Source organism: Physeter macrocephalus, chromosome 5 (assembly GCF_002837175.3).
Source record: "Physeter macrocephalus isolate SW-GA chromosome 5, ASM283717v5, whole genome shotgun sequence".
NCBI classification, from domain to species: domain Eukaryota; kingdom Metazoa; phylum Chordata; class Mammalia; order Artiodactyla; family Physeteridae; genus Physeter; species Physeter macrocephalus.
Window position 1 is genome coordinate 54,615,154 of NC_041218.1, and position 16,929 is coordinate 54,632,082.

The following is a 16,929-nucleotide window of genomic DNA, read 5'->3' on the forward strand; positions in this document are numbered from 1 at the left end:
GTTTAAAGTCACTTTATATGGGTTAAGAAAGGCTAATCTACAAACATACTTTTACATCAGGATTAAGACCCAAACTTCAAGTTGCTCATTTGATTGTGGCTGTTTCTCAATTTGTTCAATATCATTAGGTAAGCTTAGCGACAGATTCTGAAGTAGAAATCTAAACAGGTAATGAGTAACATCTAATCTTCAGGTAAGCCAATTGTTTTACAGAAAAGATTAATTAAAAGAAGTGGTAACTAAATTTAAATCAAGCAAGGCCAAGCCTCTATCCTGAGTTTAAATACCCGACCCATTTTTTTCCTCCTGGATAAAATATAGAAATTTGAATTGGATAAATATCTCCACCAGAAAAAAAATGAATTAAGAATTGCATTTAGAGCTTTGAACTAAATCTTTTCACAATAACAGATGTTCTTTACTGAAACAAGCTCATTTCACCCAGTGTATTTAATCACACCAATTTTCAGGAATGAGAGTAAATATGTTTTATAAGTGAGAGGGCTGGGGACAGTGCATGGAGGAAAGTGCATCCCATAACTTCCTCTCCCTTTATACACATTTATATATTGCACATTTTCCCCATTTATGTTTTCACAGGCACAGAGATGATTGTAAATACATACCCAGGGTGGTCCTTGTCAGGACTGGGGTCCAACTTTGCAGCACATTTTTGCAGTGACTGTGACAAGCTTTCATAAATAACCCAGTTGACAACTAAATTTTTCTTGGAGCAGAGAATAGAATTGATGGAGAAGGTGCTTTTATTCTCCCTATCCAAAAATTCACCTTTGTACCCAGGACAAAGTTTAAAAAGGAAGTTTTTGGATGGAAAAAGATATATTACTTATTCATAGTGTCCTTTCTGTTTGTCTTCTTTTGTCCACAGAGACTGAAAGAATTAAAGCAACGTGAATTTGCTAGAAATGTAGCTTCCAAGTCATGGAAAGATGAAAAGAAACAAGAAAAAGCACTTAAGCGACTTCATCAGCTGGCTGAGTTAAGGCAACAGTCTGAATGGTAAGAATTAAAGGTGCCTAAGATGGTTCAAAACTCTCTTCAACTTCTGGGGAAATTTCAGTGATAAATTTACTTGGTTCACTATAACAACATAAACAAATGATAATTAATCAACAGATATATCTGAAGGCAAATGTTCCTAATAGTTAAAAGTCTGTAAATTAATGACTTTGACATCTGGGTTTTTTCTTTCCCATTATTGTTAATGTGTTCTTTAATGAAATGATCCAAGAATGATTCTAATATACTAGCATTTATTCTATCCAGGTGACTTATATGGATCTATATATCTCTTTAATTATTTTGAGTTTTGTAATATTAATTTTGAAAACCATAAATAGCAGTGCATCTTTTTGGGGAGGAACTAAATCTTCTGTGCATTCTTCTGCACACACCCTGAAACTAGAATAAATGGCACTATCATTGTCTGCTGAACGTTTTGAAGTGAGGAGATTGTTACCTGAAACTCAATTACATTTGCAGATTGTGATTTGTGTTCATATGAATCATAATGTAGAACACTAATGTAGCTAATTAATGTAGTTGACAGCATTCTGGTGAATTGTAAAACTTATAGCTCTGTGCCAGAATTTAAACTCCTATTGTTTAAATGAAAAACAATATACAGGACTTCCCTGGTGGTGCAGTAGTTAAGAATCCGCCTGCCAATGCAGGGGACACAGATTCGAGCCCTGGTCCAGGAAGATCCCACATGCCTCCGAGTAACTAAGTCCGTGAGCCACAACTACTGAGCCTGCGTGCCACAACTACTGAAGCCCATTCGCCTAGAGCCCATGCTCTGCAACAAGAGAAGCCACCGCAATGAGAAGCCCGCACACCACAATGAAGAGTAGTCCCTGCTCGCCACAACTAGAGAAAGCCCACATGCAGCAACGAAGGCCCAAAGTAGCCAAAAATAAATAAATAAATTTATAAAAAAAGAAAAAAACGATATACAATAAGCTTGGGAGTGAACAACTCTATTATATTAGCATAAAATATTAGACCTCATATTTACTTTTAAGAAAATATTTATTTTCAGGACCAATTATGAGTAAAGACACAATATTCAGCCTTCAAATATTCATGTATTTGCACCACTGTCTTAGAGTAATTTAATTTGCCTATAAAAATACAAGAAAAGATAATCATATTAAAAATAAGTGAGAAATTTGGTATAAAGAAAAAATAAAGTTTGGAAGACCATGTGTCCAGAGGTGAGGTTAATACAAAAATGCATGCTCTTAGGGAGCATATGATCATAGAAACAGGACACATATCTGGTACTGAACTTTTTACTTGCCAACACAGTGAGGATCTTAAAGTATGTTATTCAAACACATTGTCAATAAGATATCAGACAGCCCTTGTCAAAACAGGACTTAGAAGGAAAAGTCTAACGGTTATTAGGTGGCATGCAGGAGAAAATTGAGGGAAGATGTTAATTCCTGGGTGATTAATTACGAGGTACAAAAAAACTGAAAAAATAAGACAAGCCTCTCTATAGAGATACACACTTTAGATAGGTTCTTTAAGGCCACACAACAGAAAATCTGAGTAGCCTTAATGTAATTTTCGTTCTTCTGTTACTACGCAAGTTGTCACACTTTGACATTTCTCCTTACTAATTCTGTATTTTCTTTTGGAAGAAATAGACAAAGGATCAGAGGAGCCTTGATGATGATGATAGTGATGGTGATGATGTTTTCATTTAGAAGTTCTAAGTTTGTAGATCTACCCATGAAGTGTCTTCCAAAGTAAAAGAAATTAAAAGATATACTCTACTGGGGTTGAGCTGCCCTTTAAAAATCTTATCAATTAAACAGACACAAACCTAACCATATCTCTATAGAGTAGGTAGGCTCTCTAGGTCCCAATCTGATCATATTGTTAGGGAAATGATGGGTATTCAGCTTTCCAGATACATAACTTGGAACTAGGCAAATTATTTCATTCTTTTTCTATTACCTTCCATCTGCCCTCCAGGCAATTGTTCTCTCTGATTAAGTAGCCTCATGGCCTAAGGGAAGTCACTTAATAGCATTATTAAATATTTTCATTTTGGCAGCTGAATTGACAAGTGAAAAAAAAATCACCTGGGTTACTTCTCCCCTGGAAAACCTTTGTCCTTTATTCTCATAATGAGGGCTTCTGAGTAAGATGCTACAGATAATAAGAAGGTTCTTCCATGGCCCTGTGGAGAAGAGAGGTGAATTTACTGGTAGTAAGAATATTTGAATCTGACCGATGAAAAAAATGATGGCAGAAAACTGTTAATGGATCTTGAAAAGGGCAGTCAACCTTGGTCAGCTCTTGGGTAGATCAACCCAACGTGGTTCCTCAGCAAAACTAGTTCTTTTATTAGGGGAGGGGAGAGAGTCACTCTGTTTGTAAACTTCTACTATGTGTAAGTCTAAGTATAGTGCATCTTGATATGGACATTTTTTCAAATTTTAAAAATTGTAGGACCATTGATTCTGAGAATATAAAGTTCTTTACATAAGAGCTGGATAATGTGGGACATTAGGAAATTACATCACTTAAAGAAATCATGTTATTTTGATGTACTTTGTTTCCTGTTTGGAAAATGTACTTCTTGGACAGGAGAGAATTAAATTGTGCATATGCTGAATTACCAAGAACTAGAAGTTGGGGGGAACTATTGGAGTGGACAATCCATTAATAAGAACTAAAGGGCTAACTAATGTCATTTTAAAATTATAAATAAAAATAATTATGTAAAAAAATACAGAAATAAACTAAATGTTCTAGAGGAGACAGTGAAATCATAAATAAGGGTATGACTATAAAGATTAAACCTTTAACTACATCATAAGGCATAAACTTGAATTAAAATAATAGAATTTTAAATACCACAAAGATAGAAAACTAGGATTTTAAAAAATAATAAAAGCAAATTAGATTTAAAATAGGGGTAGGGCCTTCCCTGGAGGTCCAGTGGTTAAGACTTTTCACTTCCAATGCAGGGGGCTCAGGTATGATCCCTGGTCAGAGAGCTAAGATCCCACATGCCTTGCAGTGTGGCCAAAAAAAAAAAAAAAATTAAGACAGGGGAAATTAAAGTTTACAAACCAATGAGATAAAAGTTTAAAGCATAAAAATAAGAGGTATAAAATACTAATAATGAGGATAAAATGTTAAACTTGTGAAAAAATATAATCATAAGTGTATATTGAACTGTAAAGTGAGAACAAGAATAAGGACAAGGAGAGCAAAATGTAATACAAAAACAATAAGAGCAAAGACGTTTAAAAATATTTGAAAGAATATAAAAGGAAGAAGCTTACACATATTAGAAAGATAAATGGTAAAAGGAAACAGCAATATAGGAAAGAATGTTTAGACTAACATAAATCAAAGCAAGAAAATGCACAAAACAGTGCCAGAATAATAAGCAAAAATATTATTAAGGAAAAAAATGGAATATAAAAATAGTCAAATATCTGCATCATAATGGAATCAGAAGGGGTAGAGTGATGATATACATACAACAGACTTTTGAAATAATTTTTGCTAAGTGTAGTGCAGATAATATCAGATTGAAGTTCCTAGAGAAGGTAACTTAATACAGATGTATTACTCCTACTTACTCCAAAGTAATGGAAAATATGGCAAAGAATCTTTTTGTCACCGAGGCAAAATTCAGTGCTGCAGATGTTTCTAAACCTCATCCTTCTATCCCCAGGCTACAGGCACCTTTTCAAAAGACCAATAACTATAGTAAACCTCTATGCTTCCTATTTCTCTTTATGTTTGAAAGAAATATCCAGTAATCTGTATACCATCTTAGAGTATTTCCATTTCTCATATTAAATATGCCTAAACACCCTCTCTAAAGAATGTAAAAAATGATTCAAAAAAGAAGATTAATGTTATGAATAAGAGAAAAGCTTTCATTATGAAATAGTTACTGTAAGGAGCAGACACTTTAAAATTTTTTCTGAAGTTAGTTTTCCACAAGATTCAAAGGAGCACTCAGCTCTAAAGCTACAGACATTATTAGTTCATGGAGAGAGGACAATCTGAAATTATTAAGGACTGGTGGCTAAAATTATTGTTTATAAATTAAAATTTGTATGGGTATAGTAAACAACATATTGGACAGTGTAAAATATTGAATCCATAAAACAAATTAAAAACAAAATTTTTTTTCTGAACCAGAACAAAAGACTAAAAATACTAGAGTACTAATATAAGTAATAAGACCAAAGATATATTCATGAGAGCAAATAAATTTAACTTATAAATTCCAGGATAAGAAACTAGGACAGGGAAGAAGAAATAATCAGAGACGTCAGAGAAGAAAATGTATCTGAGCTGAAGAAACTTGAATTGAAAGTGCTCAGAAATACTGGCAAAAATTAACCAAAAGAAATTAATTTGTAACTATGGCCTGGTAAAGTGTTATGTATATATAAATAATTTGTTATATGTAATAAATATAACAAAATATAAAAAGGAAAATTTATAAAACCATATAAATACATGAGCAGATCTGTTTCAATATGAATAAAAGGAGGCTAATTAAATATGTCTCTGTAATAGTAAACATATAAAGACAGTGAAGCAATGTACATGAAATTTGGTGGACAAAAGGAATGTGACACCAGAGTTCTATTACAGTTGGCTGAATAGTTAAGTAAAGGCAATAAGAAAGAATTTCTCAGATGCAGGGCTAGGAAAGGACTCCTCCCCGTTAGAATTTAAGCTACATATGGAAAAGATATCGGTTGTTTTAGTACTGTTTACTCAAGCAATAAATGACTGCATAAGAATGAAGTAAAATTTGAAAATAGAAAAAGGCCAACAAAACACATCCAAGAATATGAAAAAAAAGGAAAAGCAAGCCAACTCAAAGCAAACAAGCAAAGCAGCTCAAAGCAAGCCAGCTCAAAGCAAGAAAAAGGAAAAGAAAGCCAACTCAAAATGATGTGATTTATATTGCTTTCCCTTCTATAAGATTTGTTTTGTCATAGAGGTTTCATAGATAGAACATTAGAGGCAATTTTAATCTGAAGAGTTTCATCTCTTGTATGTATGGCTCTTTCCAGTTTTCTGACTGAATTACTAGTTAAGCTCAATAGAATGAGTAATCTTTAAAAATCTGTTAAAAGATAAAACATATATGCAAAAAAAAAGGTAGAAGAAAAATATTTTGGTGAGTAAGAAGCTAAAAAAAGGATTTCAGACTAATTGAAGATATTGAGATGGCATGTAAATGTGTATTACTTTCTTATAATTGATCAAATTAATGACAAATCATAAATAAAGAACTAAGTATCCTGTTTCAAAAGGAAACAAACATGAAAGAATTTTAAGACTGAGGAAACAAAAATTATAGAATGCTAGAACTTTAAACAAAAAAGCAAATAAAAGAGATAAGTTTATGCTTTGGAAGTGACTTTTAATTCCATTTTATTTCCTATTTAGGTGAAGGCACTGATTGGAGAACTCTTTGCAAAATAATGTTAAATCTGTATCCCAAAGCATTAGTAGGTTCTGGAGGACATAATGTGATGTAAATGCGATACTTTATTTTCTTTTGCAACACTAGCATAAGATATTCACCTGCTATTGCTTTTTGCTAATTTCAAAAGAATCCACTTGAGATGCATTTTAGAAATAGCCACTATAAAACATAGATATACTGAGTTATATAAGCATAGTGAAATTGTTACATTACCGTAGACATAGTTCATAAATAGTATCAGAACCCATCATCAAACACTATAAAATGTTCACATATAGGTAAGATTTCAAATCTGATGTCTTAATCATTTAAATATTTATTCTATTTACAGTGTTTCTGGAAATGGACCAGCATACAAAGCCCCCAGGGTAGCTATAGAAAAGCAACTCCAGCAAGGAATTTTCCCAGTTAAGAGTGGCAGAAAGGTATCGTGCATGAAGAGTGCTCTTCTCCTTAAAGGAAAGAATCCCTCCAGAAGCATTTCCGATAAACAGCAGTCCACCACACCAAATCAACACCAGTTACAAACGGACAGACATTTGTTTGGAAATCAGGTACCACAAACATCCTCAAATCTTAGCAATGCAAATCACAGGACAGGAGTGTCATTTTCTTTTTCCAGAAAAGTGCATCTAAAATTAGAATCTTCAGCATCAGTTTTCAGTGAGAACACAGAAGAAACCCACGACTGTAACAAGTCACCCATCTATAAAACAAAACAAACCACAGAGAAATGCATGTGCTGCAGGTTTGCAAATGAAGATACACACCTCACTAAGGAAAAAGATAGAAACATCTTATCAACCCACCTGGAAAGTATTTTACACAATACCTTCTCCATAAGTTCTGAAATTTTGCAAGACAAAAATGACTCTGTTGATGAAACACTAGAAGATTCTATTGGCATTCATGCTTCATTCAGTAAATCTAACATTCATCTTTCAGATGTGGATTTTACTCCTTCCAGCAGAGCAAAGGAAACTAGAAATACATTGAAGAACACTTCAGAAAACCTCAATAATCACTCATGCCAAGCAAATATTTCCTCCAGCACACCAAACATTTACAAGCACAGTGATGCCAGGATATTGGAATGTTTGGATGAGCTTCCATCAATAGAGCCAAGTGAACAAAGTAGTACAGTTCGTCTGAATCCCAACTCCAGAAAGGAGAAGAAAGAAAAATCATTAGATAAAATAGAAAAAGTTAGCAGAAATGTACAAAATCTTGTAAGAGAGGCATATCCCCGTGATGTGAAGTCCAAACCACTGCCTTATCTCCACGTACAAAGCAAGGATGGCCATACCACTCTCCAATGGCCTACGGAACTGCTTCTCTTTACAAAAACAGAGCCCTGTATCTCTTATGGCTGCAACCCATTATATTTTGATTTTAAACTTTCTCGAAACACAAAGGATGGCCATGATCCAGAGGACTTAAAAACAGAATTGCTGGAACAGCCCTCAGAAATGAAGACTACAATGGAAAACCAAGTCTCAGGTTTAATTAAAGACCAACAAAAACTGATCCAAGAAGATAATCCGTCTCTGAAACCAAAGATGATGATAGCTAATCCAGATTGGGAAAATTTCCAGAGAAAATATAATTTGGGCTACAACAATTCTGAGCCCAGTGCGAGTGAACATAATTTTAGTGCAAGTGATTTGGAAATGAAAAATCCTGAAGTGCCTGCTTACCTTGATATCTCTCTAAAGAACTGTGTAAGAAAGAATAATAATAGTGATAATGAACTTAAGGAACCTTCAAGGGCCCACTGGCAAAGCTGCCAAAGGGTAATTCTAAATGATGCAAATGAGGGCCTATCTTTTTCTCCTTATATCTCTAGGTCTAAAAAACATAAACTGATTTCCTGTAATCCTCATTTGGATTTTGAAGATGGGAATAAATTCACCTGGAATTCTGGTCCTTACACAGTAAGGGGCCACGGTGACCATGGGAAGGACTTCAGTGTAATTTTGAATAGCAACCACATCAGTATGACCAGCAGGGTTTCTGGATGTGGAAAAGCAAGTTACAAGATAAGTTCTCCAAAGGTGTCTCTGAATACATGTTCTAACCCTTCAGACACATCCCCTGGCAGTACATCCAGCTTGAGAAGTACTTGTTCAAAGCATAGGTCCAGTGCTCATGGTAGAGGTAATTTGCTCTACTTTTGTAAAAGAGAACACAACTCAGTTGAAAGGCACAAACGGAAACGCCAAAAGCACAGCTGTCTCTTCTTATCTGATGAGCTAGCAAAGAGTGACTGCCCACAGTCTGAAACCCAGAGTGACAGGGGCTGCAAGTTGTGGGAATCAGTTAAAAATGAAAAATATTCAAAACATGGTTATGGTCACTGCAGAGAAAAATATAAACTGGGCAAAAATCAACAATTTTCAGGGCCAAAATCCAAGAGAATCACCCATTGTGATTCTAGCTCACGGTTTTCTTGTGCTGGAAACAGTGAAAACCCACCTAATTGCCAGGGACCTCAGCACAGCAGATTGGGCTCTTACTCAAGAGAGAAAATGTATTACTTAAATAAAAGTGAAAGAAGTCAACAGTCTTTGGACAGCCCTCATATTTGTGATCTGGAAAAAGTAAAACCCATGCAATGTAACTCTGGGAATATCAGCTGTCTTCTAAAGAACTGTTCAAGCAACACTTCCGAAACCACAGAGTTGAACACTGTAGAAGGAGAGAGGACTCCCCTGACAGCCAAAAGTCTTTTAGAAAGAGTACAAGCCAAGAAATGTCAGGAACAATCAACTCATTTTGAGGTCTCTTCAAACAGCTGTAAAAATGAATCAGAGGCTCCTTCACAAATCCAATGCACAGTGCAATTTACACCACCAGGCTGTAACAGACATGCATTGCCTTTGTCTGAAAAAATACAGAACACAAGTAGAAGAAGAAAGGATAAAGGCAGTGCAATGCAAAAAACTATTGACAAAGACAAAGTCAAAAATTCCCAGACAAATGATTTTACTGTTTTAGTAGACACTGATTGTGATGATCATCTTTCTAAAGGTATAATTCACGTAGTAGCAGAGTCTCAGTTACCAAATATGAAAAAGTATCCAACAACAAAAGAACAATCAAAATCATTAATTAGTGAAGTCCAACCTTTTATTCAAAGCTGTGACCCAGTACCAAAAGATTTCCCTGGTGCTTTCTCATCTAATAGATATACTGGTGTTACTGATTCAACAGAGACCAAAGAGGACCAAATAAATCTAGACTTACAGGATGTAAGCAGGCATATGAATCAGGTAGAGGGGAATATAAACTCTTACTATGACAGAACTATGCAGAAGCATGACAAAGTAGCAGATGACTTAGAAGTGTGTCATAAATCTCTCTCTCCCCCATTAATTCAACAGCCCATAACATTTTCTCCTGATGAAATAGATAAATATAAGCTCCTACAGCTACAAGCCCAGCAGCATATGCAGAAACAGCTCCTATCAAAGCATCTTCGAGTTGTGCCTGCTGCAGGGCCCACTGCCTTCTCTCCAGCCTCTGCTGTACAGACAGTTCCAGGGCACCAGCAGGCTTCTATCACCACCATCCACCACACGTTCCTGCAGCATTTTGTCTCTGCTTCCATAAATGCCCATAGCAGTCACCTCCCTATAACTCATCTGCATCCTCTTTCCCAGCCACATTTTAATCCATTCACATTTTCATCTCTGACTCCAACTATCATTCCTACACACCCCACTTTCTTAGCGGGTCATCCCCTGCACTTGGTCACTGCTGCTCCCTGCCACCCATCTCACATAACACTTCAGCCCCTGCCCCCTGCAGCATTTATCCCCACATTGTTTGGCCCTCACTTCAACCCAGCCACAACTTCTATCATCCACTTGAATCCTTTAATTCATCCACTGTTTCAAGGTCAAGATCTTTGCCATCATTCTTGCTCCAGTCAGATGCAACCATTAAATGGAGTGAAAGAGGCCTTAAATGTGTCAGCTCACTTGAACTAACAGGTGTTAAAGCCCCTCTTCTGGATAAATAAACAAATTGTCACTACGTACAAAATGATGTATTTAAAGTGGTCTGATTATTATAAGATTTAAAATAGTGGTACCAATGCAAAATGTGACCAATATAGAAATATGAACTGAATTGCCAATATTGAAATACAAGCATTTTAAGGATTTCTTTTAATTTGCAAAAATAATTGGACAAATTTAAAGTAGTTTGATGGAAAGGTAGAGGGAAACACGTTAAAGATATTTTTGAATGAGTTCTCATATAATGTTATAAAAAATAGAAAAAAGTTAGGCAGATCATTAATATTACAAAGAAAATTAAATGAAACATAATACTCTATCTTCTAGGTGTTCGTTGAAAAAGTGAACAAATGAATGAATGAATGCACATTTGGTTTTATTTATCAGGTAATAATAAAAGGTCAGTGAAAGAAAATTATGTGTTAAAAATTGTTCGTATGGTTCACTGTCGACTAACCTTTCAATCAATATAATGTTTCAACCAATATAAACTATATTTTCATAGGAAATAAGAGATGGCAAGAAATTTTCTGACTAATTCAGATTGAAAACTACTCTTCAATGCAAAACAGTCTTATGCAGATTGTATGGCTGAGTTTCTGTGGAAGATTGAATTAACTTCATTTCACACACTTCTATGTCAAGAGAATTTTGTAATTGTAAGAATCACCAACATCTAAAATTAATAATGTTTAATTTTTGTATAAGAAAACATATATAAACTATCATTAGTATTTGATAATGCAAAATAAAAAAATAAAGTATACTCAGAGTAATATTTTGTATATATTGGTCAAACTTTCAAATATTATTGGGGCTAAAATGTTAAGTTTTCTTTATTCTCCTACTCAGAAATCTGTGTTCAGCCAACATATGTATAACTGGAGAAGTAAAACTTTGGAAATGTCAAAAATTTTACATGATATTTATCGAGAAAAATCTTAAAAGTATTCAGTGTATTTTGTTCAATTTTCCTAGATATTTATAAAATACCATGAATGATGATGAATAAAATCACCATTCCTAAAATTTTGCAAATGATTTTAAACATTCATCCAAAATGTTTTCTGACCCACAGAATTTGCATTTCTTATATCTATATTTCTCAATGGCCCTCCAGTTAAGTTTATTTTGTATTATTAAAAGAAAGAAAACTTGTGTGGCTGCACATTCCCCATAAGCATGGGTTTCAGAGAAAGTCAAATTAAACAAAAATAAAGGTAATCAGTCATCACCACTGTATGTATGATGATGCAAACTCCTCCACCACTAGAAGATGAGAAGGATGGCTTATACAGCCTTGGCTTCACAGGAATGAGAGCTGTACTTACTGAAGGCCTACTGTGCACCAAGATAGGTTGAACACTAGGCCCACATTATCTCATTTAATCTTCACAAATGTATGGATATTTTGAGATCAGTATTATCATTCCTCTGTACAGATGAGGAAAATTAAGTTGAAAAGTTAAGTTCTTAACACTTGCAAACAGTAGGAAAGGACATCTTTGATGCTGCTGACAGAGAGATGAAGAGAGAAGAGAGAGAGAGAGAGAGAGAGAGAGAGAATAAAGTGAATTAAAAACTTTAACATAAAGAAACAATGTAGTTTCCTAGATATCACCAGAAACTTGTGGGATGGAAATTTTGACTGGAGTATGGCAGTGAAAAAGCCTAGCTTATCTAAAAGGAATAGAAAAATGGAAACAAGACATCAAATAGCAAGAAATTCTATACTTGTGTGGAATTCCATAAAAGTGATTATAAAAGAACATTGATAAACATTGAGTGAATTCAAAAAAAGTGAAATAAATGGAATATTTCTTATAAAAATAGATGACAAATGGCCCAGCCCATAAAAGGAAAAGTAATATGGATGACTGTTTCCTAAAACAGATTACAAAGCTGATGTAGCACCAAGACAGAGTAATTATGGGAATTCACTAGAAGTCTTATTATGAAAAAGACAGCACCTGGTTAATATTTATAATTCTCTTGGTGACAATTTAACCTCTCAGAAGGTTAGAATAGAGAACCTCTACTGGGCACTTAATTTTGACTAACAAGGATAGATTGATATGAATTGATGGCGTGGAAATGACTATCTTGTATTATCAGCAATGAAAATGTTCACTGGATATACTTACTGTCTTGGACTAAGGGAAAGCAGACTTCACCATTTAAATAAAAGATAACTTGTATTCCAGGGTAGGAAATTATAAAAGTTGTAGCATCACATAAGTAAAGCTACCATTACAAAAGATTCCAATGAGGCAGAAAAATGTAGTCCTTTAAACAGTCCAATATAAACTGAATGAGGAAAACATTCAGAGTAATTGTTCAAGTACCATACATACATAAACAGTAAGACAACAGCTATGGATAAAAAATGAACAGAGATTAAGTTAATGCCTTTTAAATATCCCATTTATTGGGAAACTCAAAAGACTTTTTTTTGCTTCTGCATACTGCTAGGCAGATGATCTAATAACAACAACAACAATAATAATAAAGTAGTGTTACTTAAATCTGATTTTGTTTTGTTTTCCCTATTAAGGAGAAAGTTCTTCAAAGTGGAAATTATAGAAGCAACATGGATAAGAATTTTGGAACATACAGAGAATATTATTTCCTTGCCACTTCAAATAAGTTTGAATCTTCACATTTACAAGAATCTTACCATAGAATATTAAAATGTCCTAAAGAAGACCTCATGACATCAATCATCCTTGAGAAATTAGGCAGACTGGAAGAGAAGTTAGAACAAGCATCTCTACTTTTATAAAAGGAACAATATTTAATATAGGTATTACTGATTTAAAAGTTAGCATATTTATAGACAAAATTTTAAGCAGAGTGTTTAATGAAGATGAAAAGACAATCATTAGTAACTCTAACAGGTATACTAAAAACAAATAGTACAAAAACATAAGTATTTTATTTTTCCTTTATTCACTTTATTTTCTTTCATTTAACAAGTATATATTAAGGGCCATGTGCTAGGCAGTAATCTAACTGTTGTTGATATAATAATAATCAAAACTAGAAATAATGCCATAATATAATTTAATTCTAATTGAGTCATGCAGACAAAAACCAGAATAGACACGTGATATAATGCTATGCCAGATGATGATAAACACTACTGAGGAAAATAAATAGGGAAAAGTAGATAATGGTGCTTGGGCAGGAGTAGTGGCTAAAGTACAATTTTAAATAGGGTAGTCAGAGGAAGCTTCACTGTGAAAGTGATATTTCAGCAAAGACCTGAAGGAAGTGAGCATTCTAGGCTAAGAGAAGACCAGGTTTCAACAACTCGTTGTGTATGCTTGTCATACTTAAAAGATAGTATAAGAACACTGTGCCTGGGAAAGAAGGTTTCAGAGACAGAATTATGGGAGATAAGGTCAGAGAAATAATTTTGGAGCAAAATCATCTGGGATCATGCCAACCATTATAATGACTGGCTTCTACTGTGAGATGGAAACTATTGGATACCTTTAGCAGATGAGCAACATGATTATTCTTAGATTTTACCAGGGTCATTCAGCTATTGCATTGTGAATAATTGCTAGGGGAGTGAAGATTGGAGTACGAAGGCCAATTAGTAGATTGAAATGTTTCAGGCAAGAGAATGCAGTGACTTGCTCAGTGATAGTCTAATGGAAATGTTGAGATGTGGTGAGACTCTGGATTTGTTTTGAAGGTAGGGCTGAGAAAATGTGCTTCATATTGGGCGTAAGGTATAAGACAAAGAAAGGAATCAGAGGTGATATATCAGTACTTTTTGCACAAGCAACTAGGAGGATGGATTTACTGTTAACTGAAATACAGAATACTGTGGGAGGAACAGGAGAGGAGAGGGGGATTGGTTTAAAATTCTATTTGAGATGCCTGTTAAATATTGAAGTGGAGATATTGAGTTGGTAGTTGGAAATATGAATCTGAAGTTTGAGTAGAGGTGTGAAAAGAACAAATACTTTCAGGAGTTATTAATGTATGGAAAGAATCTGAAGCCATTAGCCTAGGTAATGCCAACAGGGGTAGGTAGGGTGGATAAAATGTTCAGAGACTGAGCCCTAGTTCACTCTGATTTTAAGAGTGGAAGTAGAAGGAACCATATATCCATTTTTTTCAGATTTTTTTCCCATAAAAACGAGACCATGATGAACTTCCAAGTTTCATAGGAAAAAATCAGAACAATGTGTGCCTATAAGGCAAGTAAAGAAAGTGACTCAAAGAAGTGAGAGTGATCAACCCTGTCACATGTTGCTGAGTCAGGTAAGAAGAGGATAGAAAATTAAGTATTCTTTTAGTTACGTAGAGCTTGGTTGTTACCTTGACCAGAGACATTGTGGTGAAGTGGGTAGTTGGGGGCAAAAGATAGTAAAATGTGTGGGTATTTTATAGAGAGACATTTTATGATTCTTATAAATATCCTTATGGACAATAGTCAGTGCTAGATGGCAAACGTGCTTTAATTGCTAGTTAAACAACTCTACCCCAAGAGTATTGAGACGTGGACTAATTTCAATTTCGAGGGAGGGTTGTAGAGACTGGTTACAAGTCTTTGTGTTGTAGTCTGTTATATTCAACATTTCATAAAATGTGGACAAAATCATGGAAGGCATGTCTAACAAGAGGAAAACACAAAGCCAAGAGGACCAGGAATGGAGTGAATGGCACAATACCATGTGAAAAAAATTCAAAAATCATAAAAATGGGACAAAATTTGAAAGGTGAAATTCAGCACGAATAAATGTCAAATCATACATTTATCTTTAATTAACAGTCTTGTACACATAGACTGTTGAGGAGACAGAGCCTAATTCTAGTTCATCAGTAAGATGAAGGGTTTAGTAGATTACAAGTGCCATGGGACCCGGTGATGTTAAGAAGCTGGCGAAAAGTTATGAAATATTAGGTTATTCTAAAGGAATTACACAGAATTAGAAAAATGGCATTCTTTTAAGTTTTTAAAATTACTTTTATTAATATATAATTTATATAACATTAAGGTATAAACCATAATGATTTGATATTTGCATATATTGCAAAATGATCATCACAATAAGTCCATTTAACATTCATCACCATATGTAGATACAAATTTTTTTCTCATGATGAGTACTTTTATTATTTTTTAACATCTTTATTGGAGTATAATTGCTTTACATTGTTGTGTTAGTTGCTGCTGTATAACAAAGTGAATCAGCTATATGCATACGTATATCCCCATATGGCCTCCCTCTTGTGTCTCCCTCCCACCCTCCCTATCCCACCCCTCTAGGTGGACACAAAGCACTGAGCTGATCTCCTGTGATATGTGGTTGCTTCCCACTAGCTATCCATTTGACATTTGGTAGTGTATATATGTCCATGCTGCTCTCTCACTTTGTCCCAGCTTACCCTTCCCCCTCCCCATGTCCTCAAGTCCATTCTCTATGTCTATGTCTTTATTCCTGTCCTGCCCCTAGGTTCCTCAGAACCATTGTCTTTTTTTTTTAGACTCCATATATATATGTGTTAGCCTACGATATTTGCTTTCTCTTTCTGACATACTTCCCTGTGTATGACAGACTCTAGATTCATCCACCTCACTACAAATAACTCAATTTTGTTTCTGTTTATGGCTGAGTAATATTCCATTGTATATATCTGCCACATCTTCTTTATCCATTCATCTGTCTGTGGGCACTTAGGTTGCTTCCATGTCCTGGCTATTGTAAATAGAGCTGCAATGAACATTGTGGTACACGACTCTTTTTGAACTATGGTTATCTCAGGGTATACACCCAGTAGTGGGATTGCTGGGTCGTATGGTAGTTCTATTTTTACTTTTTTAAGGCACCTCCATACTGTTCTCCATAGTGGCTATATCAATTTACATTCCCACCAACACTGCAAGAGGGTTCCCCCTCTTCTACATACCCTCTCCAGCATTTATTGTTTGTAGATTTTTTGATGATGGCCATTCTGACCAGTATGAGGTGATACATAATTGCAGTTTGGATTTGCATTTCTCTAATGATTAGTGATGTTGAGCATCCTTTCATGTGTTTGTTGGCAATCTGTATATCTTCTTTGGAGAAATGTCTGTTTAGGTCTTCTGCCCATAAGGATCTTGTTGTGATTTATGTCACAGAGTTTTCTGCCTATGTTTTCCTCTAAGAGTTTTATAGTGTCTGGGCTTACATTTTGGTCTTTAATCCATTTTAAGTTTATTTTTGTGTATGTTGTTAGGGAATGTTCTAATTTCATTCTTTTACATATAGCTGCCCAGTTTTCCAGCACCACTTACTGTAGAGGCTGTCTTTTCTCCATTGTATACTCTTGCCCCTTTTATCAAAGATAAGGTAACCATATGTGCATGGGTTTATCTCTGGGCTTTCTATCCTG

General features: G+C 34.8%; 1 protein-coding gene across 1 annotated transcript in view; it reads left to right on the top strand.

Moving 5' to 3' along the window:
* The window catches only part of ZNF804B (zinc finger protein 804B), a 490,199-nt gene extending 479,696 nt beyond the window's left edge, over positions 1-10,503 (top strand). Inside the window, exons 3-4 of the mRNA XM_024131064.1 lie at positions 890-1,020; positions 6,843-10,503. Coding sequence (XP_023986832.1) covers positions 890-1,020; positions 6,843-10,503 — 3,792 coding nt within the window. The remainder of the gene's footprint in view (positions 1-889; positions 1,021-6,842) is intronic.
* The last annotated feature ends 6,426 nt before the right edge of the window (positions 10,504-16,929 follow it).